General features: G+C 58.4%; 3 protein-coding genes across 8 annotated transcripts; all 3 read right to left on the reverse strand.

Moving 5' to 3' along the window:
- Positions 1-1243: 1243 nt before the first annotated feature.
- On the reverse strand, positions 1244-9182 carry SLC25A10 (solute carrier family 25 member 10). Of its 4 annotated transcripts, none has more exons than XR_011135582.1 (12): positions 9013-9169; positions 6280-6399; positions 5940-6054; positions 5809-5857; positions 5338-5379; positions 4927-4970; positions 4331-4401; positions 4141-4233; positions 3811-3888; positions 3651-3707; positions 2366-2772; positions 1244-2147 (listed from the first exon to the last, which is right to left on the reverse strand). XR_011135582.1 is itself a non-coding variant. In XM_068914124.1 (11 exons), the coding sequence occupies exons 1-11, from the start codon at positions 9100-9102 to the stop codon at positions 2671-2673; spliced, it is 861 nt and encodes a 286-aa protein (XP_068770225.1). In that variant the 5' UTR covers positions 9103-9182; the 3' UTR covers positions 1244-2670. The 4 variants fall into 4 exon arrangements, 2 of the variants coding, with proteins under 2 accessions (XP_068770225.1, XP_068770224.1); XR_011135581.1 differs by having other exon boundaries at positions 2366-3144; XM_068914124.1 differs by having other exon boundaries at positions 1244-2772; positions 9013-9182.
- A 278-nt stretch (positions 9183-9460) lies between these two features.
- MRPL12 (mitochondrial ribosomal protein L12) lies at positions 9461-13540 on the reverse strand. The gene is made up of 4 exons (XM_068914176.1): positions 13289-13540; positions 13141-13221; positions 12612-12752; positions 9461-9834 (listed from the first exon to the last, which is right to left on the reverse strand). Exons 1-4 carry the CDS (start codon positions 13538-13540, stop codon positions 9718-9720), a joined length of 591 nt encoding a protein of 196 aa, XP_068770277.1. The 3' UTR covers positions 9461-9717.
- Positions 13541-13965: 425 nt separating this feature from the next.
- Positions 13966-24538, reverse strand: HGS (hepatocyte growth factor-regulated tyrosine kinase substrate). Of its 3 annotated transcripts, none has more exons than XM_068913234.1 (21): positions 24444-24538; positions 24090-24174; positions 23600-23675; positions 22963-23055; positions 20883-21006; positions 20057-20109; positions 19410-19478; positions 19075-19199; positions 18742-18820; positions 18559-18657; positions 18009-18104; positions 17568-17606; positions 17336-17479; positions 16952-17162; positions 16556-16728; positions 16256-16396; positions 16005-16182; positions 15792-15925; positions 15319-15435; positions 14962-15057; positions 13966-14881 (listed from the first exon to the last, which is right to left on the reverse strand). In XM_068913234.1, exons 1-21 carry the CDS (start codon positions 24478-24480, stop codon positions 14774-14776), a joined length of 2277 nt encoding a protein of 758 aa, XP_068769335.1. In that variant the 5' UTR covers positions 24481-24538; the 3' UTR covers positions 13966-14773. The 3 variants fall into 3 exon arrangements, with proteins under 3 accessions (XP_068769335.1, XP_068769334.1, XP_068769333.1); XM_068913233.1 differs by having other exon boundaries at positions 16952-17165; positions 24444-24534; XM_068913232.1 differs by having other exon boundaries at positions 18559-18820; positions 24444-24532.
- Positions 24539-24549: the final 11 nt, after the last annotated feature.

Here is a 24549-nt window from a genome sequence, read left to right on the forward strand (position 1 = left end):
CTTGCTGATGCCTTGGCAGCAGCAGTGGGGGCGGTGTGGCGATAGGATTCACACTTGCCCCCCTGCAGACGGGCTCCTGTGCCCCCCAGGGCCGATGGGGGCTGTGGAAGGGGGAGGACTGACAGCCCCCAGCCCTGCTCGGGGCGGTGCAGGTGGGGGATCCCACTCTTCGCCAGGGCCGGGGCTCTGCAAACCACCCCGGGGGGGCAGGCGGAGGCCTGGCCCTACCTCTGGGGCAGGGTGAGACTGGGGAGGGGGGGCTGGCTGGCCATGACAAGTGCAAACACTATTGGTAACAGGCTGTTGACAGACCCGAGGCCTCCTGTTTTCCGATGCTCAGAGATAAGCAGCGCTCCTGCGCGCGTACAGCTGCCGGATGCTCCGTGCTCCGGGCTGCGTCTGGCACACGCTGTCCTACCGGCCTGGCCGTGGCGCGGCTCAGCCTGCCGCCAGGGGACGCGGGAAGAGGGTACGCCAGGGGCTGGCGCAGCCGGCGGGGCCCAGCCCCGGCCGGAGCATCCCCGCCGCGGCCGGCTCAGGGGCTGAGGGTGGCACAGGCTCTAGCAGGGGCTTCGTAGCCCTTGAGAGTTGCTGCTTGTCTGGGATCGGCCCCGCGGCTCTGTCGCGCTCCTGGTGCAGAGCAGTGCCGGGGGCCTGGGGGGCCAGACACCGCGCTGCCGCCCAGCTGGAGCCACGCAGCCCCACACCTCACCAGGAGCGAGCACCAGGTTCGCCCCACGCTCACCTGCCCTGCAGCACTCGCTCAGGGCCAGGCACAGGAACAAAGCAACGATGCCAGCCAGCATCATTAGACTTCGTTAAGGTGACGAGCTTTCACTTCTCTGCCTGTTCCAGGCTGGCTCTGTTCCACCTGCTGGAGCCCAATTAGTGTCACAGCCAGGACGCTGCCGCTCCAGCAAAGAGGCAGAGGCGGGCAGATGCCATCGGCACAGCTCTGCCCAGGAATTCTTCCCTCAGCTGAGACTGGGCACAGCTCAGGGCAGGACCCCAGCCAGGGGAGCCCACGGCTCCCCGCAGCGTGGGGCCAGGAGGTGCCGGGCACCACAGGCCCTTGTGCTAAGGATGGGGGGGGGGGGGCACCGGCTGGGATAAAGACGTCCCTGCGAGGAGGCCAAGCAGAGCCTTGCTCTGTGCCCTCCACTCCTGGCCTGGGGGAGCTCGGCTCCAGGCCCTCCTGCTGTGCATCCCTCTCCTCCCCACACAGCAGCATGCCAGGCCCCAGGCTTGTTCCACTCTTGTTTATTATATATTAAGGTCACAGATATTCCAGTTCTTTGATCCCTCGGGGCTGCAATGCACAGAGTTGCACATGGCAGAGGGGCTGGTGCCTGCAGCCCCGTGCGCAGGGCAGGGCGAGGGTGGCTGCGAGGCAGCGGTGGTGAGCACGAGGCACGGGAAGCACTCAGGGCTGGGGCTGCCCTGGTCCCCGCTGTGAGCGACAGCGGCAGGGCTGGCAAGGTCGCAGGGGGCGCTGGATGGACGCTTCCACCATGGCCGGGTCTGAGAGCAGCTGAGCGCGGGATCCCTCCACAGGGATGCCGGAGCACACCACAGCACAGCCCTCCAGCCAGGCCTGGCTTAGCGCTGCACAACCTGGCCTCACCCATAGCAAGCACAGGCAAGGCTGGGCCAAACCTCCCAGTTCATTCACAGCTGCACAAGGTATTTTTGAGCGACCTTAGCCCCGCCTCAGCTCCAGCCAATGCACCCTGGATCTCCTACCTGCACCTGGCTCGAGGCAGGAGCCAGAGGACAGTAGTGCAGTTGCTGGCCTTATCCCAGGCTAGGGCAGGCCACGCGAGGAAGACCCCAGCCCGTACCTGGCCAGCAGGGCAGGACAGCCGAGCGGCAGCCCCTCGCCCGTTGGGTCCGTTCTCTGTCATCATTGGTATGAGGCACAATCCCTGAAGAGCCCAGCGGCCGTTGGACGCTGGTGAGTTTTGGCCAAGCGAAAGCAGGGGTGTGAGGAGGCCAGGAAAGCACAGCAGCATGTGAGGGGAGGCACCTGCTAAGCTGCGCTGGGGCCACTGGAAGGGCACGAGGGGAAGTGGGGCCAGAGGTGCTGAAACGGGGGCAGCGCCTTGGTGCCCTAAACCCGCGTCTCCCTTTGCTGATGGCAGGAGAGGCTGGGAGCAAGTGAGCCCTGCGCACACTGCTCATGCTGCAGCATGGTCACAAGTGAAACTGGCCCCCGAGCAGCCCCCATCGCCTTGAGACTGACCAGGGCACAGAGGCAGAACGTCAATTCCCCCTTTCTCCCAGGACAGGGCAGTCCTGCTCCAGGGAGGCTCGTATGGGACAGAAACAAGGGCCCCTTGCTGCATCAGCCTCTCCAAGCCTGCACAGGAGGGAGGTAAGGATGGACCTTGCAGCTACAAACCATGCATGAAGACAACACAAAACTAGGGTGCAGAATGGACAAGGGGCCTAACAGTAGCCCAAGAGTAACTGATATGAGAACTGGGATGAGGGAGGAAAGGGGATTCTGGGACCAGCTAGCCACAGGCGCTGGCGAGGCGTGGGAACGGGATGAAAGGGTGGGGGGCAGCCTGGCTCCAGACAGTGGAGAGTTCTGGGATCTCAGTCGCAACCCGCATGCTCATCCCCTGGAGAAGCCCACAGGGTGAGGCAGGGTCCTGTCCCTCCCGCTCAGGTGATCACTTTGATCCCAAAATATTTGCGCAGCTGTTCCAGGAAGACAAAGGTGAGGACGGTGTGAGGAACGAGCCGGATAGCCGCAGGAACGAAGCCCTGGAACGGGACAGTGAGAACGGAGGGAGAGTCAGCCCGTGCCTGGCCTTGGGCTTCCCCGTCAGGGCTGGGGGCGCCCAGCAGCCCAACCCATGGGGAGCAGCAGGAGCTCGCAAGCGCTGGGGACAGGTTGGCTGGACATGCAGCACAAGCTCCAAGGAGCTGGGGCCTCAGTGGCAGGCAGAGACTGCCAGACTGATGAGGGAGGCACTGCAGCCATGACTGTGCACACAGATCTCAGCATCACCATGCATTAACCCCTCTGCCCCCAAACACATCAGTGTTGGCATCACCACTGTGCAGGCCCAGAGTCTCAGTAGAAGCCAGTGTCAGGTCCCACAGCCCCTGTTTCAGAAGGGGGATGGAGGCTGCCTGGGGAAGATGAGCAGACAGGCTGTAACAGGGAAAATGCCTGACTGGCAGCATCAGGAAGAAACTTTGGATCTGAAACACCATTTCAGGGGCCCTCCCAGCAGTGAGACTGAACGCACCGGCGACTACGCCAAGCCCAGGCGTACAGGGCCCAAGAAATGACCAGTGTCTGCAATAGCCAGTAAAATCCAACAGATGCTGGAGCATCACTGTAAATACCTGCATTCCCGTTAGAGAACCCACCGAGTGCAACCCTGCAGCTGCTGTGAGGCCTGGACTCAGGCTACAAGTCCAAGGAGAGGCCAAGCCTTGCAGTACACCAGGGCCAAGCCAGGGACCAGCAGATGAAGGACTGACACAGCAAGCTGTCTGACTCTGGGCAGCGGAGCCCAGGAGCAGAGCTCCTGCCCCAGAACTGCTCTGAATCCTCACCTCTGCTCCCAGTCTGGCCCAGCCTCCCCACACTCCCTCCTACCACCTCATCCCATGCGTTCCCCTTTAGGTACCTTGTAGAAGGCCAGGGGTCCAAGCTTGGCAGTTTCCACGGCACAGTGAGAAACACCCTAGAATAAAAGGGACAGAGATGAGCGAGGTGCCAGGTGGTAGAGGCCAGTGCGTGAAGAGGACAGAACCAGCAACAGAGAGCTGGGCAGGACGGCTACTCACCCGATACTCGCCCTGGGAGTTCATGAGACGGGTCTTGAGCACATCCAAGGGCTGACACAGGAACGTGGCACATCCACCCTGGGGAGAGTCAACAGGAGGTCACCAGCTCTGGCCCATGGAGAAGACCTGGTATGGCCCAGATGAAAGGGAGGGCCGGGTCCAGAGCCTAGGCTGAGTCCAATCCCGTGTAGGGAGCCTCTGTGCCCAGCCCTCCTTCATCGGGGTCCAAGATAGAGTATGCAACTCCATCAGCCCCAGTTTAGGGCCCTGAACCCAGTTGTGGACAAGCTCAGGCCCAGCCCTGCGTGCCCTCCTCCCAGCCCTGCTCACAGCGATGAAGCTGGCCAGGAAGTGAGTGAAGATGTTGTCTGACAGCAACCCGGTGGTGAGAACCAGCTGCTTGGCCTGGTCATAGCAGGAGAGCTGCAGAGACACAGTGTGTTAGTGACATATCCCTTGCCCTTTCTAAGCCAGGTACTCCCCCGCCCAGGGTACCTACTGCCCAGCAGAGCTGCCCTACCTGTCCAACGGTGACTAGGGCCCCTCGACTGGATGCCATTGTAGCCCCTGAGAATAGCTTCTTCAAGCCCTCTGTGGACAGACAGGATCAGCACAGTCCTGGGACATTACTCACACTCCCCTCCAGCAAGGAGGCTCCTTCCCTGCACGATCTGTGTCCTAGACTTCTCAGACAGCAGCGCTCACAACATACCAAAATAGCAAACATGCTGGACTTACAGGAAAGGAGAATCCCTCAGGAAAGCCCTATCCCCTCCCTGCTGTCATTCATTCCCTTTGCCACCTCCTCCAGCCTCTTGCTCTTTTTAATAGCAGCTCCTGGCAGGTACTTCCTTTCCACCAGAGGAAGGGGCAGGCTGCCATGCCCTGCCGGGCCTGTCAGTAGCCAGGCACTTTTGAGATGCTGGGCCCTGCCCAACCTCTGGTTTTGTCCCCACAGGCAGTGTGGCCATCCTCCATCCCCTCTCCCCACCTAGCTTGAGAGAACACCCATGATGGTTCCCAGTGGGAGCTCCCTCAGCCATTGCCATGGTTTCCCAGTGTCAATGAGGACACCACAGGCAGGTTAATCATACCCCCACCCCTGGGCAGCCTCACCTTCCCGGAGCACACGGTACATGCCGTCCAGGGCATGGGAATAGCTGGAAGGAGTGAGAAGGGGAAAGATGTCAGGGTCTGAAACTCCTAAGCACCCCTGCCTGCCAGCCCCTGCTGCCCAGCCCGGCCTGGAGCGCTGCAGCCAGAGCCTCCAGCAGCTGCCGACCCGGCATCTCCTCCCTGCGTGCCCCACGGACACGCGCCCCCGCTGCTGGCACGGTGCTGCCTGCCTGCGGCCGCATGGCACCCTAGCCCTGGGGAAAGGCAGCCCCGTGGCCCCCAGCACGCCAAGTACCCCCGGAGCCCGGGGTCTGAGCCGCACACCCTGCGTCCACCTACCCCGGGCCCTGCTGTGCCTGGGCAGGGCCCCGTACCTGGCCAGGTACCCCTGCTTACTGCATCACCACTCACTTCCGTCTCAGGTGTGCCGGCTGCTTCATGTCATTCTGCATCCTGAAACGCACAGAGCCGTGGGGAGGTGAGGCAGGCAGAGAGACCAGGTGCACCGGCGTCTCCTCTGACTATGCCACGAGACCCTGGGGCAGGGCCCTGCTCCTGCATTCAGAGCGGCACAGAACAGGCCCAGCAGATAGATTGTATTGCCTGTTTCCAAATGGCACAACCCTGCGCTTGCATGAACAAGCCTGCCTCTTGCCCCACATCCTTTGGGAAAGCAAGGCATAGGGCTGGCAGCTTTGGGCTGCCCTGGTACTGGGTTATGGAGCTCCCCACCCCAGACTGGGCCACCAGCCACAGAGTACCACTGGCCTGGCCAGGTGAGAAGTCAGGAATATGAGGGAGTGCCCCATCATCCCAACTGCTCTCCTGCGCCAGCCATAAACCTCCTTCCCCAGGAGCACCAGGGACACGGGCAGAACTGACCTGACGTTCACCATGTCTGCTGGGGTCCCCACAAACCCGCCAGTGAAACCTGCAACCAACGGAGAGCTGGGGTCAGGGGGCTGCTCTGGCCTCAAGGAGCTCAGGGTTGAGGGACCCTCTTCCTTGCTCACCTCCCACTGCGCCCAGCAGCACTTTCTGGTAGAAGGGGGGAGGGCCCTTATTGCCTTGGCCCAGGTGGTCCCTCACAGTCTCATAGATGGCAAAGCGGGTCAAGGAATACGTCATCTGGAAGGTAGGGTGAATGAGCCACTGTGTCATGCTGGTGTGCCTGCCTCCCGAGGCCACCACAGCTCAGGGCAACCTGTCTGCTACAGACAAGTCTGCAGCTCAGCTGCTCTCCCACGAGTCTCAGAAATGGGCAGAGGAGCCACAGGGCGGGGGAGCGCAAGTGGTTGCACAGCAGAAGGCTCTTTGCTGGCCTCAGAGGGACTAGAGGTCAGCAGCACTCACCTGCCGGCACAGCGAGGCGCTGAGCCCGTTGTAGAGAGCCAGGAAGCCGTCAGTGCGGATCACACGCAGCGCCATCCCGGTCATGCGCATCTTCACCTCCTGCTGCGTCTGGAGGTGGACCTGGGGCAGAGTCCAGCAGCGTCAGCGCACTAGCCCAGCACTCTTGAGAGCTCACCCCTCAATCCACGGGGCCAGGCAGGAATGGGGGAGCACAGGGCACAAGCCCTCCTCAGCTGCAGCCCAGCACAGCAGGGATGACAATTTTAAGTGCTTTTCAGGGGTAATTCATTAGCACTTATGCAGAAGCATCCCTGCAAACAGCAACAGCTCCAGACTTCCTGCACCTAAGCAGTAGTTGGAAACCAGCCCAGGCCAGCCCAGCATCAGAGACTTGGAGGCTGGCCAGGAGAAGGGGGAGGGTCAAGGCACCTGCACAAGGTCCCTCCCACACTGCCTGCCCAGCTCGGGGTGGTCTCAGTGACACATCCCAGGATGAAGTTCTTCTAGTGCCTTTTCCTCCAAAACAAGGCCTAAACCATACTAGCGAGGGGGAAGATCCAGAGGTGTCCGAGTGAGTAACCAGCGCAAGTTTGATCAGAGGGAGCATGACAGGAGTTTCAAATTCACGACCTCCTGCTGCCCTGCGTGTTTGCCATGGGAGACAGCTGGCCTCCCCAGCCCAGGAGGAGAGCAGAGGCAGAAAGACAACCTCACAGCCCTGCTTATTAGCTCCGAGTCATTCCTTCCCACGGCTAGAAACACAAGACAGGAGTTTCCCACCATTAAAGGCGGAAGTGAGAGCAGGCCGGCCCCGGGGAGCCTGGTAGGGATGGAGGCCTATCGCACAGGAGCCCATGTCAGCCTATGCCTGAGCACGTCTGCCTGGCTCCACGCTGCGAAGATCAAATGTGGGTCAAAGGAGATAAAGTGAGTGCAGGGCCGTTGGCCAAGGACCAGGCTTGGCTTCTGCTACAGAGCAAGGACTGGGAAGAAGCACTGGAGCAGCCGGGGCGTGGGACATGCAGCAGCGCAGCAGGAACGCAGCCTCTATCTCTCCGTGCAGGGCAGCACAGAAAGCGACGGGTAGGCAGGGAAGGGGCCCTGGCCTCCAACTACGGCGGGCTTCCGGCGTCAGGGACCAGAGCTCCCAGCACGCCGGGGAGCCGGGCGAGCGGAGCACAGGGAGCTGGCAGAAAGGCAGGTGGCGCGGACCCGCACCTGCAAACCTCTGCCACGCACCCTGGCACGGGGCTGCGGCAAGGGCAGGCCGAGGCTCGGGGAGGAGCCGGCCAGGCGCTGCGGCCGGCCAGGCGGCCTCCCTCGCCGCGTGGTGCCAGCCCAGAGGTTCCCGCGGGGGCACGGGTCCAGCCCAGGCCCGCGGCAGCCGCCTCCTCCAGGGACCAAAGTCCAGGAGCACAGAGGAGCGCCCTTGGCCTCTGCTCTCGGCCGGGTCCCCAGAGCCCGCCTCACACTTCTCCACGCGTGGCACCCTGCTGTTGGGGAGCTGTGGTCCAGAGGGACGTCCGAGTTCGATATTCAGGTGCGAGCACTTCGACAAAACCTGTAGGCTGCCCGGGCTGCTCACAGCCTCCGGGCCATGCAGGGGCTCCATGTCTGTGGGGGACAGCGAGCCCAGGAGCCATGCACGAGTCATGCTGGCTCAGGCGGAGGAAGGCCTAGGGACGTGTGCCAGACTGTTTCCCCTTCGGAGCTCCTTTCCAGGACATCCTGCACGAGCTCCCACAGGCTGCCAGGCACCACCAGCGGGCAGACGGCGCCAGGCACGGCCACAGGGCGAGCACCAGGGAAGCAGCGCCCGGCTGCCCGAGGCTGGCTCCTCCGCCCAGGCCTGCGTCCAGCACGCCTCAGCCTCTGCGTGCCGGGGGAAAGGAGCTGCCGGTTCCCGGCAAGCCGGTCGCGGCCCCGGTAGGGCAGACAGCGGCCCGGGCTCCGCACCCGCTCACAGGACACAGCCCACCAAGTGACGGTGGCGCTGGGCCACGCTGGCACTTGCCCCACGGCAGCAGCGATACCGGGCTGCCCGCAGCGCCGGGTTCAGCGCCCCAGGGCCCCCGAGCCGCCGCGGACCCTGCCCGGCCCCGGGGCAAAGCTGGCTGGGGCACCCTGCACATCCCCGGTCCCCGAGGCCCCCCCTGTGTCCCCCAGACCCACACCCAGCTGCTCCCCACACATCCCCCAGCCTCCTTCTGTGTCCCCCAGCCCCACACTGAGCTGTTCCCCACATGGCCCCCAGCCCCAGAGGTCCCCAAGGCCCACATTGAGCTGCTCCCCACAGCCCCAGCCCCCTCCTGCAACCCCCAGCCCCACACCACAGCCCCACATGGCCTCCAGCCTTGCACCGAGGTGCTCCCCATATGCCCCCAGTCCCACACCACAGCCCCAGCCCCACACCCAGCTGCTCCCCACACAGCCCCAGTCCCCTCCCGCATCCCCCAGCCCCCCCTGGCCCCCAGCCCTGCACCGAGCTGCTCCCCACACCGCTCCAGGCCCCTCCTGCGGCCCCCAGCCCCGCACCGAGCTGCTCCCCACATGCCCCAGGCCCCTCCTGCGGCCCCCAGCCCCACACCCAGCTGCTCCCCACACGCCCCAGGCCCCTCCTGTGTCTCCTAGCCCCCCCCCGCCCCCAGCCCCACACCCAGCTGCTCCCCACACCGCTCCAGGCCCCTCCTGCGGCCCCCAGCCCCAAAACGAGCTGCTCCCCCCGCCCCACACCTTGAGCAGGTCCAGCGGGTGGGTGCAGCAGGCGGCGCCGCACGACGCCAGACCGCCGAAGTACCAGCGCGACACGCGCTGCTCCGCCATGGGCGCCGCTCTGCTCTGCCCCGCGCCGCGCTCCTCTGCTCCGCGCCGCCGCCGCCCCGCCCCCTTAAACGGGCGACGCCCCCGCGCCGCACACGGGGCCCACCGGCCCCGCCCCCCGCCCCCCGCCCCGGGACGGGGCCGCGGAACCCGCCACCGCGCGCGGCCTCCGGCCCTTCGCCCGTTATCCGCCAGCGGCCGGGCTGCAGGACCGCCCCGGCCCCGCGGACCGGGCACGAGCGCGGCCGGCTGGGCAGGCTCCAGCCGCCCGACCGGCGCCGTTCTCCGCGAGGGGCCCCCGCGCCGGCACGCCGCTGCACGCCCCGCAGCTCGCCGGACAGTTCGGGTCTTCTACCCATCACTGGTTCTACACGCTTTTACCCACTCGACATTTATGAACGTAGAGTTCGCTGCGATGCCGGAACTAGGCAGCAGCCCCTCCACACCATACGTCGTTCTTGCACCGGACCGCTTCACGGGAGCGTTCCCACCACCCAACTACAGGACGTTGTCACGCCTGGAAACGTCCAGGACCCCGGTACGGTCAGGCCAGTGCCCCCGGCAGGCAGCAGCAGCAGGCTGCCATTGCACTAGTCCCTCTGCAACGAGACAGGGTGTCTACTCCAGAACCACAGTCCCTCCTGCCGCCTCCAGCGCCGCTTTGATCTTCTCCGCTTCCTCTTTGGACACGTTAGCCTTGATCTCCTGCGGAAGGGACTCCACCAGCTTCTTTGCCTGCAGGAAGGACAAGGTATGAGATCTGTAAACTAGCTTTCGCTAACTGGATTAACAGATTTAAAGCCATTATCCTGACCTCTGCATAGACCAGAGAGACCGACATAATGGTCTAAAGCCCAAGACTTCTACTGGAACTACTGCACATCCTGCTGGGGTGCATCTAAACCTGACTTCAAGCAACAGCTCATCCGCTATAGCCCTAGAAGACCTTTTACAGTGAGGCGCTGCCCGTAAACTCCTCTATTGCGTGGATACGACCTGCACTGTTCCTAGATGTACAACCCAAGTCTGATAAGACACATGGGATGCACACAGAGCTACCAGGCAGCAGTCCACTAATGTAGCCGCGGACCTGTGTTGGGTTGACTTTTTGCGGTGTGAATGTTTTGGTTCACATATTTCTGCCAGCAGGGAGGAGTAGCTGCCTCAAGTTTTGTACGTAGCTATGCTAGGAAAGTGACAGAATCTGCTATTCCAGGTGAAAAAAAAGTTCCAGGGCAGGCTATGCTCGACAACACAATTTGAAGTTTTCAGGACTTTATACATAAAAAAAAATATATTGATACCAATACCACAGTATTTGACTCAGTCTGAGAAGTATTATAACTGGCTTAAAGGAGCTTCACACACACTACTACAGTAAAAAAAAAAAAAAAAAAAGGAATTGGGCATGTAAGGATAATCTCTTGCTGCAGAATGCTATTGCTCTTTTACCAAGCAGCAGCAAAGCATGAAAAAACACATTTGTTCTGCTCCTTAAAAACAAAGCCCGGAGAAAGAGGTTTGTAAGTAGAAGAGCAGCTGTCAGGCATCTACCATGTGGCACTGTAGCTATTTAGGACTGTAGCATTAGTAACTAATAGACCGACTGTTGCTGACAGAAAATGCTTTTTTTTCCTAGGGATGTGAAGGTGTTGCTGCGCAGACAAAGCTGCGTAGCACAGGCATGCCTTCGCTCACAGGAATCCACTACAGTACCAGCAAAAGCTAGCCTGTTCTAAGATGCTGGGATGAGGACAGGCAACACATACAAAGGGATCTTTCCTTAATGCTTAGCTCCTGTTCTAAAGCAGCCTCAGTCAAAGGAAGCAGCTGGTAACAACTCCCAAAAGGAGTAAGTGCAGGGACTCTAAGCCAGCTGGACCTGCCCTGTAACAGCCACTAGGCAGAGATGGGAACTGGTCCCAAATCCCAGCCTGAGCATGAAAGAATTCCAGTGCAGGAAAGGTGAGAATATGAGATAAATGTGTTGAACAGGCTTTCAGAGATGCAAACAGGCTCAAGTCCACCTCGCACTGACAACGTGCCTCTCTCATCAGTCAGTTCTGTAAAATCAACCTGTTCCAATGACATTAAGATTTCTCTCAGCATGCAATATCCACAGATTTTACCAGCAATACTTTCTTTCCAATCATTAACAACAGCCTTACAACGAAAAGATTCTCTACCTATCTCATTTAAAGACACCTCAGTTGGACAATAATTAACTGCTATGGGTAGAATTAACTTTTAGTAGTAGTTTGTTTGGTGTGTGTTTTTAAAGTGTCACATGGGGTAAGTCACACTTTACAAAAGTTTGTTTGCAATAACTTGCATCTACCAAACTCGTCATCACATCAACATCATAAACAGTTTGACAAGTTCCACCTACTAAGTCATGTTGATCTAGCATTAGTTCTCCAGACAGCTTTTAATCATCCAATGATTGACCTCCATTACATGATTTCAGTTGTTTAACGGTTGCTTGGGATTGATAATAGATCAACAACCGGCAGACCAGCTATACTGACAGTTAATTATCCCAGTCACCATTTAAGAACAACACTCACGCCTACATCACCAGTTTCTCCATTATTCAACTATTTCCTTTATAAAATGCCAGTATGAACGGTTCAGAGGATTTTATGCAAATCCTTCTGATGTTCTGGATTGTAAATTAAAGCAGATTTTACAATGCTTAACATTTTTTCTTACAATTATGTAAGTAGAAAATACTACTCTTGTCCCTAAGATAGGAGAGCATCATCCAATCCTGAACTGAAGCACGTTAAATGCTTCCACAAGGACAGCTAAATCACCGGTGCTTTGTATTGAGCCTACAACATCATTACCCGAGGGCATGAGCATAGATACTGCATTGAAGCGTAGAAGGCCTGTCTCTTCCGAGGGAAAAGAAAAAACATCACCTAAAAACAGAAGAGCTGAAAAGGACCGGAAACATAGATTACAAGATACACGTGAATTAGAAGAAAGCATTTAAATTCAGAAAGATGTTGTCCCTGAATAAGCAAAAACTTCAGAGAAGTAACAGGCTAAATCCAGCTGCTGTGAGGAATCTTGGGTACTCTTGAGCTCAGCAGAAACAGCTCATAGCAGCTCTTATCCTTGGGATAATTGGATTGGCATGGAGGACTTTGCAGTCTTTGCTCTGAGCCTTTCTCACCTCGCCAGGTCCGCTGTGGCTCAAGAGTGGGCCATAGCGCAGACCTGGGAAGAAACACCCTTTTCTAAAAAAGGCCAAGCAGATAAAGGCAAGTGACTCCTGTTGCACATCTCAGCCTTATTTCTGAACCACTAAGGTGTGCACACAGCCCCAGGTGGACTATAGTCCTCAAGACAGAAAAAACAAGCTTTCCTTTGAATGCACAAGTAAGGACGGTGCCTTGAAACGCAAGTCAGGCCTAGCTGGGAACGAGGAGAGGGGCTGGGTGGTTTGAGGGCAGCCCCAGAGCAATGCAGCTGGACCCAGAGTCACGGGGCCACCCGCTCCTCACCTGCACGAGGTTCACTCCTGGCACAAAATTCTTCACCTCCTTGATCAGCTTCACCTTGTCAGCGGCTTTCAGCCCTGTCAGCTGCACAGTGAAATGCGTCTTCTCCTTCTTGACTGGCACCATCTCCTCCTCCTCCTCCTCCTGGAGGCAGCTGGAGCTCAGTGAGGGCACCCAGCCTGCCCGCCCCGGGCCCCCCCCGGGCATCCCGGGCCCCCGACGACCCCCGGGGCCCCCCCCCCCGGGCATCCCGGGCCCCCGACGACCCCCGGGGCCCCCCCCCCCCGGGCATCCCGGGCCCCCGACGACCCCCGGGGCCCCCCCCCCCCGGGCATCCCGGGCCCCCGACGACCCCCGGGGCCCCCCCCCCCCGGGCATCCCGGGCCCCCGACGACCCCCGGGGCCCCCCCCCCGGGCATCCCGGGCCCCCGACGACCCCCGGGGCCCCCCCCCCGGGCATCCCGGGCCCCGAGCCCGGCCCCGGTGCCCTCCGAGCCCCCCCGGGCCCGCAGCGCCCCGCACCTCCCGGTACCTGCGGAGCGGCCTGGGCGGGCAGGAGGGCGCCGGCCGCCCCCGCCGGCATCACTGCCACGTCCGGGATCTTCAGCGTCTCCTGCGGGAAGAGCGACGTCAGCGCCCGGGCCGGGCCGAGCCGAGCCGGGCCGCCCCCGGGCACCCACCTTGAGGAGCTGGTTGAGGTCGGAGACCTCCAGCAGCGTGAGCCCGGCGATGTCCCGCACCAGCTGCTGCACCTTGGGCGAGTACTGCTTGGCGGCCGTGTCCAGCGGCGCCCCGGCCAGCGCCTCCGAGCGCCGCGGGCGGCCCGTGCCCAGCGCCCGCAGCGCGGCCCGGCGGCAGCCGCAGGCCGCGGCCCAGACCCCGGCGCGGGCCCAGGCGCGGGCGGGCGGCAGCGCGCGGGCGGCGGGCAGCATGGCGGCGCCGGCCGAGCACGCGGGCGGCGGCCGCAGAGGACACCGCGGCGCTCCGCCCTCCGCGCTCTATGCTCCCGGCGCCCGCCCGCCGCTCTAAGCGCTCGGCGCCTGCCTCGATGGTACGGGGGGCGGGCTGTCGCTCGGCGGGGGCGGAAGGAAGCGGCGCTCTAGCCGCCAGGTCCTCCAAGACTCGCTCGTCCCGGCCGGGGCCCAGCCCGGGGGACGCGGGGTGGGTCCGGGCAGCCCCGGGGCACCGGCGCTGGGGACGGGGGGTGGCGGGGCCCAGCCCCGGGGGGGGGGGGGGGGGCTGCTGCCCGCCCGGCCTCCCCAGACCCCCGCCCCGGTTCTCAGCCCCCCCCTCGCCACGGGTCCCAGCCCGCTCCCACGGCGCTGCCCCCTGCTCCGGTGCACACCGAGGCCACAGCTCTGTCCATACACTTTATTATCACCGTTTGCATTCAGTCTCCTCCAACACTACCACGAGAGCTGAGCGGTGAAAGCGGGGAGGGCCCAGGCTACGGTGCAGGGCAGGGAGAGCGACTGTGCCGCCGGGGGCGGCTCCGACAGAGGGTGAGGGCCGGGGGGTCCTACGCTGGGGCCTGGGCTCCCACAGTCAGGGAAGGGTCAGTGGGGAAGAAGGTGGGCACAGGCTGTGTGTTTGCAGAGCACTGGACTCAGTGTAGGGTAGCACAGGGCTGCTGGCCCGAAGACCAGCGCAAAGTTGGCGCTAGGACAAGCACGCGATGCCCCACACAGCACAAAGCAGGGTTAGGTGTCTTGCTAGTGTTACTCACCTTCCTCAAGTCCTCCAGCTCCTGGACAGAGGACAGCTAGGCCAGGAAGGTGCTCAGCACATCCATAGCCACAATCCTGCCTGCACAAACTTCTAGGGATCTGCATCTCCTCTCCCCCAGGCTGTGCCCTGCAGGCCAAGCTCCTAGCCTGTCCCTGACGTGCCTGAGGGGTTGCACAGTTTCCAGGACATAGCAGTGTTTTAGCCAGGGTGAGGCAGGAAAGCAGCCAGAGGGAACCGGGATGAAAGGTTGCTCTCCTGCTGGCGGGTCTGGTGGGTCCCCAGAGCCAATGCTGGGACCCTGTGGTCCCATATCCCCTGGAGCAAGGGCATACCCAGGGAAGAGCTGAGGGGACAGAAATGACTAGTTGAAGTACAGAAGTGATTCTGGATGAACAATAGTGTTGCATTGGATCCCCTCCCACTCCCTTCTGCAGAGATCAGTCGAATGAGATGAGCTGGGCTTCTCCACTGCCCTGTGTCTGCTGCACTTGGGCTGGTGCCTGCTGGGGCTGCTGCTGCTGGGGGGGCCCTCCAGCAGGTGCCATCTGGAACAGAGAGGACAGCTCTGGTAGCAGACGGGCCTCTCCTCGGGGCCCTGGCCTCCCCTGGGGCCAGCAGAACTCACCTGTTGATACATGGGCTGCTGTCCAGACAGGTAGGACTGCTGCGGCGGCAGGCTGCTCAGCGCTGCTTCCTGTCCTGGCAGGGTGGACATGAGACCCTAGCAGGGGGGAGAGGACGGCAGTCAGACCAGCTAGCAGACACTTGCAGCACCCAGCAGTGCAGCAGAAAAGGCCCAAAGCAGGCTGCTCCCCCAAGCCTCTTGCACGGGCAAACCTGCTGATGGCCTTTTCCATCCCTAAGTGCCAGCAAGGCTCTACTAGCTGGAGACCAGCCCCCACAGCAACCAGTACCTCCCCCTCCCAGTGCCCAAGACACTGGGAGCAGCTGTCAAGTGGCCCATGTGGCAGCGGGTGCTCACCTGCATGCTGTATGGCTGGTACCCCATGGAAACCGACTGGCTGCCCATGTAGCCCATGGTGCCCGACTGGGGTGCCTGCGAGATGGCGGGGATACTCTGCGACTGCGATGCTGCATTCTGAGGAGGAGATGCTGGTGAAAGGTGGAACAGGGCAGCTACGGCTGCTCTCAAATACCTCAGGAGCACCAGGACCAGCAGGGTCTCCCCACTCCTCCAGAAGCCAGGGCATATCTTCCCTCCACACAGCGGGGAGCTCAGAGTCTGGGATTGGCCCATACAAAAAAGCAGCAGCAGCAGCTCCAACAATCTGGGACCAACTAGCATCTTTCCTCTTGTGCTCAGAGCCCGCAAACTTAGGATCACCTGTGCCTGCCTTCCCTGCAGAACCCTTCCCCCCCCCCCAAAGTCTGCCTCAGCTGCGGATTGCAAGATGCTCTGCTACGACTGGGGGCATGGAGGCTGCATTCACTTGCCTGGTAACCCTGCGTTGGAGTTGGCTGGTAGGATGAGTAGGCTGGGGTTGTGGTGGGCACCGCTTGCCCCTGCTGAGCCACCTGCCCACTGCCTGCCCCCGGAGGGTACATATAGGCATTCACCATGTTGGGATCTAGAGCAGAAATGGCATAGATTGACACAATCACCTTGTCCTCAGCCTCCACCCACATGCAATCAGCTTGTTCACTTACCTGTCCCTGTGACAGGCATTGCTGTATAAGGCCCTGTGCCCCCTTGTGCTGCCTGGTTCAGGTACACACTGTGCATGGGAGAGCCCTCCACTGAGCTGGCTGGGCTGAAGGTGCCAGGGAAGCTGGTGGGCCCAGAGGGTTGGTAGATCACCCCACTGGCTGCTGGCATCGCCTGGAGCTATTAAGAAAAGCAAGCTTTAGGCCATGCTCCCAGGGTGCTGGCAGGAAGGTCTCTGGCACAGCAGCCATACTTGGGCATAAGGCAGCGAGAAGGCTGGCATCTGGGCTCTCATTTGGATGGTCTGCTTCTGCTGTTCCAGGCGCATCTGCCTCTCCTTCTCCTGCTCCTGCAGCCGCTGGATGGCCAACTGACGCTGCATCTCCAGGTACTCCTGCAGGAACAGTGCTGTGACAGTTAGAGCCCAGGACACAGCAGCATCCCCTCCTGCCAGGGCAGCCCATCCTTGCCAACACCGGGCTGGCCCAAGGTGCAGGCAGGGCCTGCTGCCTGGTGTGGCCCTGGATTCCCTGGAAATGCTTCCCTGCCTCACCTGCTTCTTCTGTCTCATGATCTCCAGCTTCTGGGCCAGCTGGATCTGGCGCTGGCGCTCTGCCTCCTCTGCTGCACGGCGCAGCTTCTCCCGGTGCTCCTCCCGCAGTGCGTTCAGAGCCCCACGCGCATCCCGGATTTGGGCCAGTTTGTCCTGCAGGCCTTCATAGTACACTGGGGAGGAAAATACAGTCTCAGGGACCCTTCCAGGGCAGAGCAGTTGGGCTAGGCACTGACCATCCCTGCACGCTGCACTGGCTTCTCCCAGACAGGCTGTGCCAGGGGAATGCCAAACACTGGCTCTGGGGGAAACCCCAACAGCCGCCTGCTGCCTGCTCCTCCCCAGGACACCGTTTCCAAGCCCATGGCAGGGCAGCATTTGCCAGCTCCCACGTACGCCTGCGCTCATCCAGCTGGTTGAGCAGCTCCAGAAGCTGGGGGTGCATGTTGTTAATGGACTGAAATAGGGAGAGTACTGCAGAGTCATTGGTGATGCTACGACCACGCATATGGTTGCTCTTCATGCGGTTGACAAAGGTGGTGACCGCGTTCTGCAGGGCCTTCAGGAACTGCTCGTGGTTCTCTTCAGACTCACCGTTCTGGTACTGCTGCTGGAACGAGAGGACAGCCAGTCAGCCTGAGTTCTCCCATGCCAAGAGTCAGCAGCACTCCCGTGGAACCGCGTGACTGCGCTAAATGAAGGAGTCAGGCACTTCACAGGTACCTTCGCCCTACCGCTCCAGCTGCCAGAGGCAAGACACAGGCCCAGGCTTCCTCTTACCTCAACAACACTGAGCGGGGTGGGGTGGGCCTCCCCAGGCTGAGCCGTGGGCTCTGTAAGGGATAGAGGTGCCGATGGGGTGGGGCTCTTGCGAACTTCCTCTTGTTTCTTCTCCCAGTAGTTGCGGTTCAGGTACCGAGCCAGCTGCCATAAAAACAATTGGAGATAACGAGCATCACAGCCTAGCTAGGAGCAAGCCTGTGCCATGGACTAATAGGGCCTGGGTTCTTACCTCAGGGTCAATGTCCTCAGCCAATGGCGCAGATGAATTCTGGAAAGAGACAAATGAGGAAAAAAGCAAGTCCAAGCAAACCAGAGAATCACAACTCCCACACAGATCCATTCAGGCCTGGGCACGCATAATCACAAGGGCTGGACATCAACAGGAGAGAACGGAAGGGGACGGCCAACTCCTTCAGTCAGACACATGCTGTGGCCACTAGAAGCAGCAACCTAAGCCACATAGCAGCAGGGGAGGTACCTCAATGCCAGCTGAATGCAGACTTCCTTGCTGAAAACATTGTAGTGCTGAGGAAGAGCAATGGACTGAACGGGGCAAAGCTTTTCTCTCAGAATAGGGATTAAATCCAACCCAAGCAGGGCTAACTTGGGCTAGGGAACTGGCCTGTTAAGTGTCCAGCCGCTCCATGTTCAGGGGCTGCTATGTACATACCACAGGTGGGGAGTACAGCGTGCTGACTGGGGGGGCTGATGACGTCACAGGTGTGGGCTCAGCCTTGGGGTACATGGAGTAGGTTGTTTTCTGCCTCTGCAGAAGAGGAAAAACAAACAAAGAAAAACCCAAACAGCTCATGGATTGTCCAAACTCCTCCAACTCAGTCAGCCCACAACAACTTGGGATACAGTGTGTGGGTGAGGCTCCTCCTGCTGGCCAGGCAGAGTCAGCAGAACCAGCCTCACGACGTGTCCAACTCGTGCAGGCTAACAGGTCACAGGGCTTGCAGCCTGGGTGCAGCCTGTTCCTGGGATTTGGTCCTCACTGCTCTGGGGAAGGACATCGAGTTGCATCCCACACCCACAGAATCAACTAGACCTGCAACAAAGCATGTGCCTGACTCCACTTTCACCTTCTCATCCCACAGGTCCCAAGACATGCTCACACCAGGACACGCCCACAGATTGTTATCGCACAGCTAGGAGATGCCCAGCACATCTGGGCTCTATGGACACAACCACCCTCAACTGCCAAGCAGGGTACGAACCATTCTCTCCTTCTCTTCAGCCTCTGACTGAGACAAGGCAATAGCTAGCTGGAGCTCTTCCTCCTCTTGCAGAGCTGTTTCGTCACGCTTTGGAGGCAGCTGCAAGCAGAAAGAGGAGAAGGGGCCGCTAAAGGGATCAATAAGCAGGAGAGAATCAGAGTCACCTACAGGGCAGCCACTCACCTGGGACTGCTGAGAGAGAGGGCTGGTCAGGTACTCAGGGGGCAGTTCAGAGGTGGCAGCAGCTTTGCCCTCAGCTTTCCTGTAGTCAGAAAGACGCAGCAGTACAGAACGTGAACTGGGCAAGCCTCCCATGCTCCTTCCATAGCGCTGAAGCCCCAGCCCCACACAGTACTATAGCTGTAACCCCTGTTCCCAGAAAGGAAAGGAACCCAGACCAGTCTGCACAGCTTGGGAAACCCTTGCTCTGTTCTTCAGAAAGGTGGCCCCACACCAAGTTCTCCCCTCACAGTTCCAGCTGTTGCAGGCAAAGTAACGTGCCACAAGGGTACTGACTTGTTGAGATGCTCATAACAGGGTTCACAGACTCTCACTTCCTTCTCAATCCCAAACTTGGGAATGGTGGAATACTTGGAGGAACATTTGCCACAGAAGATCTGCCCGCAGGCCCGGCAGTGATGCTGCAAAGGATGGGAGACGTCAGTGGGGCAGTGAGACACCCCCCCTTCACCATTAGATGGCATTGCTTAAACACTCCTGGCACCTCCCCGCCAGTGGCCAGGGAACATGGCCTAGCCCAGATATGTTTCCATGCAGGCTTAGGGAGTTCTGCAAGTCCTGGGGGAACTTCTGCAGGACAAGGGAACCCAGAGGGGCAGAGCGACACCCACCTTCCGTGTCACAACGCCAAACTGCACTCGACACCTGTGACACTCCTCAGCATCTACCCAGTCTGGAGCCTGTCAAGGTTAAGGAAACTTGAGTAAGGAGAGACACAAGCCCTCAAGGACAGTGCCTTCAGAGAACCTTCAGGAATGGGGAGGCAGGAAGCATTTGCAGCTGAACAGGAAATGCTCTTTTTGCAAATTGTCACCTCTCATGTTACTAGACACTATAATGCTTTTCCAGTCAGCAAGAGATTTTCTAGGAACATGCCTGTACAGCAACCCGTTTAGCAATACCCTGATATCATGTTCAGACTGCCATGCTGCTGGAAAGCCACTGAGCAGGCCCTTTCTACAGGGCACTTAGCAAGATGAGACTAACTTTCCTAATCAAATTCCACTCAGGAAAGTGGGCTCTGTTTCCATCAGTTCTCCCTCCCTCTGGTACTTTTAGGCGGGAAGGAGAAGCCTTCCTAAGTTGCTGTACACCATCCTGTAATTGGCCACATGCCAGCTGGCAGATACACCTCCTAGCAAGGTCTCTAATCTCAGTGAAATGGAGGAATGCAAGGACTGAAAGCTTAGTAGCAAAAGGGCCACAACAGCAAGGTCTGTTCCACAGTGCCAGCACCTTCCCCCCCAGCAGAGCTCACCCTTTCTGCAGCAAACATGGCATCGCTCTCTTTGAACTCTGGGAACACGTGACCTGTGGGAGAAGTGACAATATCCTGCTGTGAAGGTACTCTGGGAGGCTGTGGTGCCAGGTTGGAGCGTTGTAGGTCCCCACCCCACATATCAAATCCAGCACAGCATTTCTACGTGGGGAAAGAAGTATGTTGCATGGGAATACAGGGCTTTGAAGCCTCACTGCTCAAACAGCAAGCTATGTTGCTCGAGGTGGGACCGGAAACTCCAGGTTTTGCCACTCTCTGGGGAGGTTCCAAATGCTTCAAGCACAGAAAGACAGAGGCAGAAACACATCCCTTCCTTCATGGGAGAACACCGCCATCCCCAGGACAAGAGAGAAGGTGTGCTATTGACACTCTGTCAGGAAGCAGGAACTACATATTCCCCAATCTAGAGGTAGAAAGGGAAGCAGGGAGAGGAAGGAACTACTCTATCATAAATCCTTCCCAGAGGAAACACTGATTTGTTGCCAGTTTCCAGTAGAATATTCCCAGCTCCTGCTGTCCAGGTATTGCTGCCAACCCTCAACCCCTAGCTGGGCTGGAGGCTCAGAGCAAGGCAGCCCCCTAATCCCGGAACAGGGATAAGAGGGATGCCTTCTCTCAGCAGTGAGATCCAGTCACTTCAAGAGGTTTATTTGCTATCAGGCACTAAGAAAAGGCCCTGTATTATAAGCCCAGATTTCACTAACACCTGTCTGGGTCCCAACACCCATTCCTTCTCCTACAAAGCTACTACTGAGCAGAGCTGCTTGGCCAATGCCCACCCCTGCTTTGCCCACAGGGTCCTCACCTTCAACCTTCATGATCTGATAGGTGTCCTGCACCACCTTGTATTTAGGCTCATTGCGGAAGGCATGAGCCCAGGCCTGGATGAGGTACAGGATCTTACTGCGGACACTTGTCTCCACTTGTCTCTGCACAGAAGGGGGAAAAAAAAAAAAAACTGACAAAGAGATCCTGAAACCCAAGGGATGACGTGTGTCACCCAGAAGACGAGCCGAAAATAGCACTCATGGAGGGAGACTTCAGAGTACTTGTACAAGGTAAGAGTTTTCAAAAAGCTGAAAGACAGATAGTTCAGCAAGAAAGACTACACAGTCCTTCAGCTTCCCCACTTCCCCCTTCAGCACAAACATCTTTCAGAGCAGCACGCACCAACTTGAAAAGAGGTGCAGTTATGGTGCTTTGGGGAAACGTCCCTAGAGACTTTAATAGTTGCTCCCCAAGGCAGGCATGAGCACTAGCCTGCCCAGCATCTTTGTTCACCTCCTCACAAGAGGAAACTGCAAGAGCTACAACTACCCAGCTGGACAGAAAAGCACAGTCTGCCTCACCCGGATTCTAACAGGGCACCTCAGACTCACAGCTGGAAGGTGCTGGTGCCAAGCGGTCAGCAACTCCAGCTCAAACATTCCTGTCCAGGAACATCCAAAGCTACCTCAGGATATGATGCAATAAAGACAGTTGGGAAGTTTGCCCTTTGGAAGCAGGGATGCCTCTATTGCAACTCAGGAAGCAGGAGGAAACTTGGCAAGCCTGTTGCCATCCCAGCCAGCCTGCGAGAGCAGCCCTGTCATCAGCTGACCAAGTCATCCTGTATTCACATGACTGGCTGCTCCAGAAACCCCCGGGAAGTGGAAAAGCATTGTCAAGCTCCTAATTCAGCTCAGCCCACACAAGTAGTACAACCTAGTGACGGCTCCTAGCGCTCCAAGTTTCTAGAAGATCTGCCAAAATCCTGCTTTCCTCAGATGTCACAGATCTCAGTGCCATCAGAACTAAAATCATTTTACCGCAGCTACAAGTTCAAACGCAGTAAAGTTCCAAGCGTAGGAGTAGAATGGGTCTGGGACAGTTATGAAACTACTAAGGCAGATAAGGACGGGAGAGAATCTCAAAATCTCTTAATCTGTTCCTATCTCATCTCCTCGGTGCTTGCAGTGGCTGCAGTATTACACCTGGCCTTCACATTGCAGCATTCCTATTTCAACATGAGATACTACATAAAGGCTGAGTCAGCCTATGACAGGAAGATGACAGAAGAGAGGCACCCTGCTACATGTGAGATGAGAGCAGAGCTCACTCGACAAATACCTGGGTCGTGTGGTTGCCTGTTTCTGACAGAAGCCAGAGATTGTAAGAAAGGAATGGCACAACTCTAACATGCTCCTGTCAGGACACTGTTATTCTAGGTGCTGGGAACCAAAGACAGAATTTCTTATTTCCTCTTCACTGGTGAAAGTCTCAAGTCCTAAGACATAAGAGACTCCTATAGGCATTATATTACACCAAACTAATCAGTGAAACTGTGCAAGTGAAAACAGATAGGTCTACAGCTTCCAAAGTTCCTCAAACAATTCCACAGGCCAGCGAAACGCCCATAATAAGGAGGAAGCTTCTGTCAGTTTTCACTTCACTGCTTACCTTTGCTGGGTGTCTTATATTGTACTACAGGAAAGGAATTCACCCCCTGGTGCTCAAAGCCTTGGTCGTACCCATTCAACCGACATCTTTGCTTTCCTTTGCTCTCTCTGGCCAAGCAAAGCATTGTACCCAGGAGTGTTTGCCGTGAAACGGTCTAGTCCTCTCTAGCATATCCCTGCCCCAGTTCACGGCATAGCCAAACGTTATTTTTGCTTTCACGATAACCCCTCTGCCTATCATGCATTCCTCTCAGCTCCCTACATTTATCCCTTCACATTAAACAATACAGATTGCTCTTTTCTGAAGAGCATTATGAAATAGGTACTTCACACCTATTTGTTCCTTCTGGCACAGAGGGAATGAAATACAGGACATGTACGTTTATTCCTTTCATTACTTCTCTTACGACCTCGTTCAAAAAATAAATGAAAATAAGATACTTTTACCTTGAGTATTTCTTTCAGTTCTTCCATAGTCTGTTTATTGGCTACTTCATCGTGGACTGTTTGGCCACAGTTTTTAACCACAGACTCCATGACCTGCAAGGGCAAAGGGCAATATTAACCTGCCACTTTCTTCCTTCTCCAAGGCCTATGGTGCATAAACAAAAGGGGTAGAGTCTCATCACATGCTACAGCATATTGCAGCCAGTACATTAAGAAGGGAGCACTATTTAAGCAACACTTCAAATCCTTAAGGAAGCGTTAGTCAAGCCAGAGAAAGCCACATCGTCACTCTGGAGAGTAATCCATAGTTCAGTGTCACGGTGGCCTCTGTACCCTTCCTATTTAGAAACCCAGGGTCAAGCAGACAGACCCCCCCCCAAGGACAACGTCTCAAGTAGTAGCAGCTGTCTGTTTCTAGCTCTGATATAGAACTAAAGAATGAAACAACTGGTCTGCCAGTGAGGCACAAAACCTCTGAAATGGAGCCAGGAGAAGTTGTGGCTCTGACACTCCCAGGGCAGGGCAGAGAGAACCTTGTGCAGCCTTCACAACCCAGAAAGCAGGCTTATCAAAGATGTGAAATTCTCTGGCCCATGAACTAGGCCCTTACAGTGCTAGAGTTTTGGGCTGAAGTTACCTCTAATGCGTAGAGTGCCACATGCGGATTCTTGTCATTGACTTTCTTCTTGATAGCATTGACTGCATATTTTGCTCTGGATAAAGGAAAATGAGTACAAGCCCTCAGGGAAGCAAGAATCTGCAAGAAGATTCCAGCTGCTGCTGATAATCCACTAACCCCCCCCCCCCCAAAAAAAAAAAAAAAGGATAGAGTTAGTTCATAGTATACACGGTTCCCGCAAGGTAATCTGGAAACAGAAGGAACAAACACATTCAGGCTTGAGTTTCACTCAGGATTTCAGGCCAGATATAATCTGCAGCTCCTAAGATTAGGAAGAGCACCTCAAAACACCAAGACATGTTGCCTTTTTGCCACTTTCCTAAAGCAGGACAACAAGCAGCGTTCTACGGCACTTTGGCAAGTCCGAGACCCTTGCACCTCATCCAGGGAACGCGGCAGACAAGGAGACCAGCACTTACAGCGTGTCAAAAGGCAAAAGAGCACTTACTGGGTATCTCCCTGGCGAATCATATCACAGATCTGAAGGATGGATTCCCAGTCTGTTTCCAGCAGAAGCTGACTAGTAGCTTTATCTGCAAAGAATGGCAATACCTGCTAAGCTACTTCAAGGGTTCCCTGCTGGCCTCGGCAGGCGACGGGGCCGCGGCTCGCCCGCCTCCCGCGCCGACCCGCGAGGCTCCTCCGGCGCGGCGGGGCTGCCGGGCCCCGTGGAGCCCCGGCCCCGGCCGCCCGCCCCCGCCGCGCCGCGGCCGCCGGAGGGAGAGCCGCTCCCCGGTGGGACCCGCGCCAGGACGCCGCCCCCCGCCCCGGTGGCGGCCCCCGGCCCGGCCCGCGCCGCTACCTAGGAGCCGCTCGAAGGTGCCGCCGCCGCGCCCCATGGCGTCCCCGGCCCCCGGCCCGCTCCGCCTCCGGCCCGCCGCGCGCTTCCGCTTCCGGCTGACCGCTTC

The sequence above is a fragment of the Struthio camelus genome, chromosome 19, assembly GCF_040807025.1.
Source record: "Struthio camelus isolate bStrCam1 chromosome 19, bStrCam1.hap1, whole genome shotgun sequence".
Lineage (NCBI taxonomy): Eukaryota > Metazoa > Chordata > Aves > Struthioniformes > Struthionidae > Struthio > Struthio camelus.

Bases quoted from the DNA above. Each gene is read 5' to 3' on its own strand.
- HGS (XM_068913232.1), bottom strand. From the start codon at position 24,480: ATGGGGCGCGGCGGCGGCACCTTCGAGCGGCTCCTAG. The intron at 20,110-20,882 runs GTGAGGACCCTG...CTTCTCCCACAG, and splicing joins TCAGATCATGAAGGTTGAAG to GTCACGTGTTCCCAGAGTTC. The intron at 19,479-20,056 runs GTGAGCTCTGCT...TAACCTTGACAG, and splicing joins CCATGTTTGCTGCAGAAAGG to GCTCCAGACTGGGTAGATGC.
- MRPL12 (XM_068914176.1), bottom strand. From the start codon at position 13,540: ATGCTGCCCGCCGCCCGCGCGCTGCCGCCCGCCCGCGCCTGGGCCCGC. The intron at 13,222-13,288 runs GTGGGTGCCCGG...CTCTTCCCGCAG, and splicing joins ACCTCAACCAGCTCCTCAAG to GAGACGCTGAAGATCCCGGA. The intron at 9,835-12,611 runs GTGAGGAGCGGG...TCCTTCCTGCAG, and splicing joins CAGGAGTGAACCTCGTGCAG to GCAAAGAAGCTGGTGGAGTC.
- SLC25A10 (XM_068914123.1), bottom strand. From the start codon at position 9,102: ATGGCGGAGCAGCGCGTGTCGCGCTGGTACTTCGGCGGTCTGGCGTCG. The intron at 6,400-9,012 runs GTGTGGGGCGGG...ACTCTGCCCCAG, and splicing joins ACCCGCTGGACCTGCTCAAG to GTCCACCTCCAGACGCAGCA. The intron at 6,055-6,279 runs GTGAGTGCTGCT...CCTACCTTCCAG, and splicing joins GCGCCTCGCTGTGCCGGCAG to ATGACGTATTCCTTGACCCG.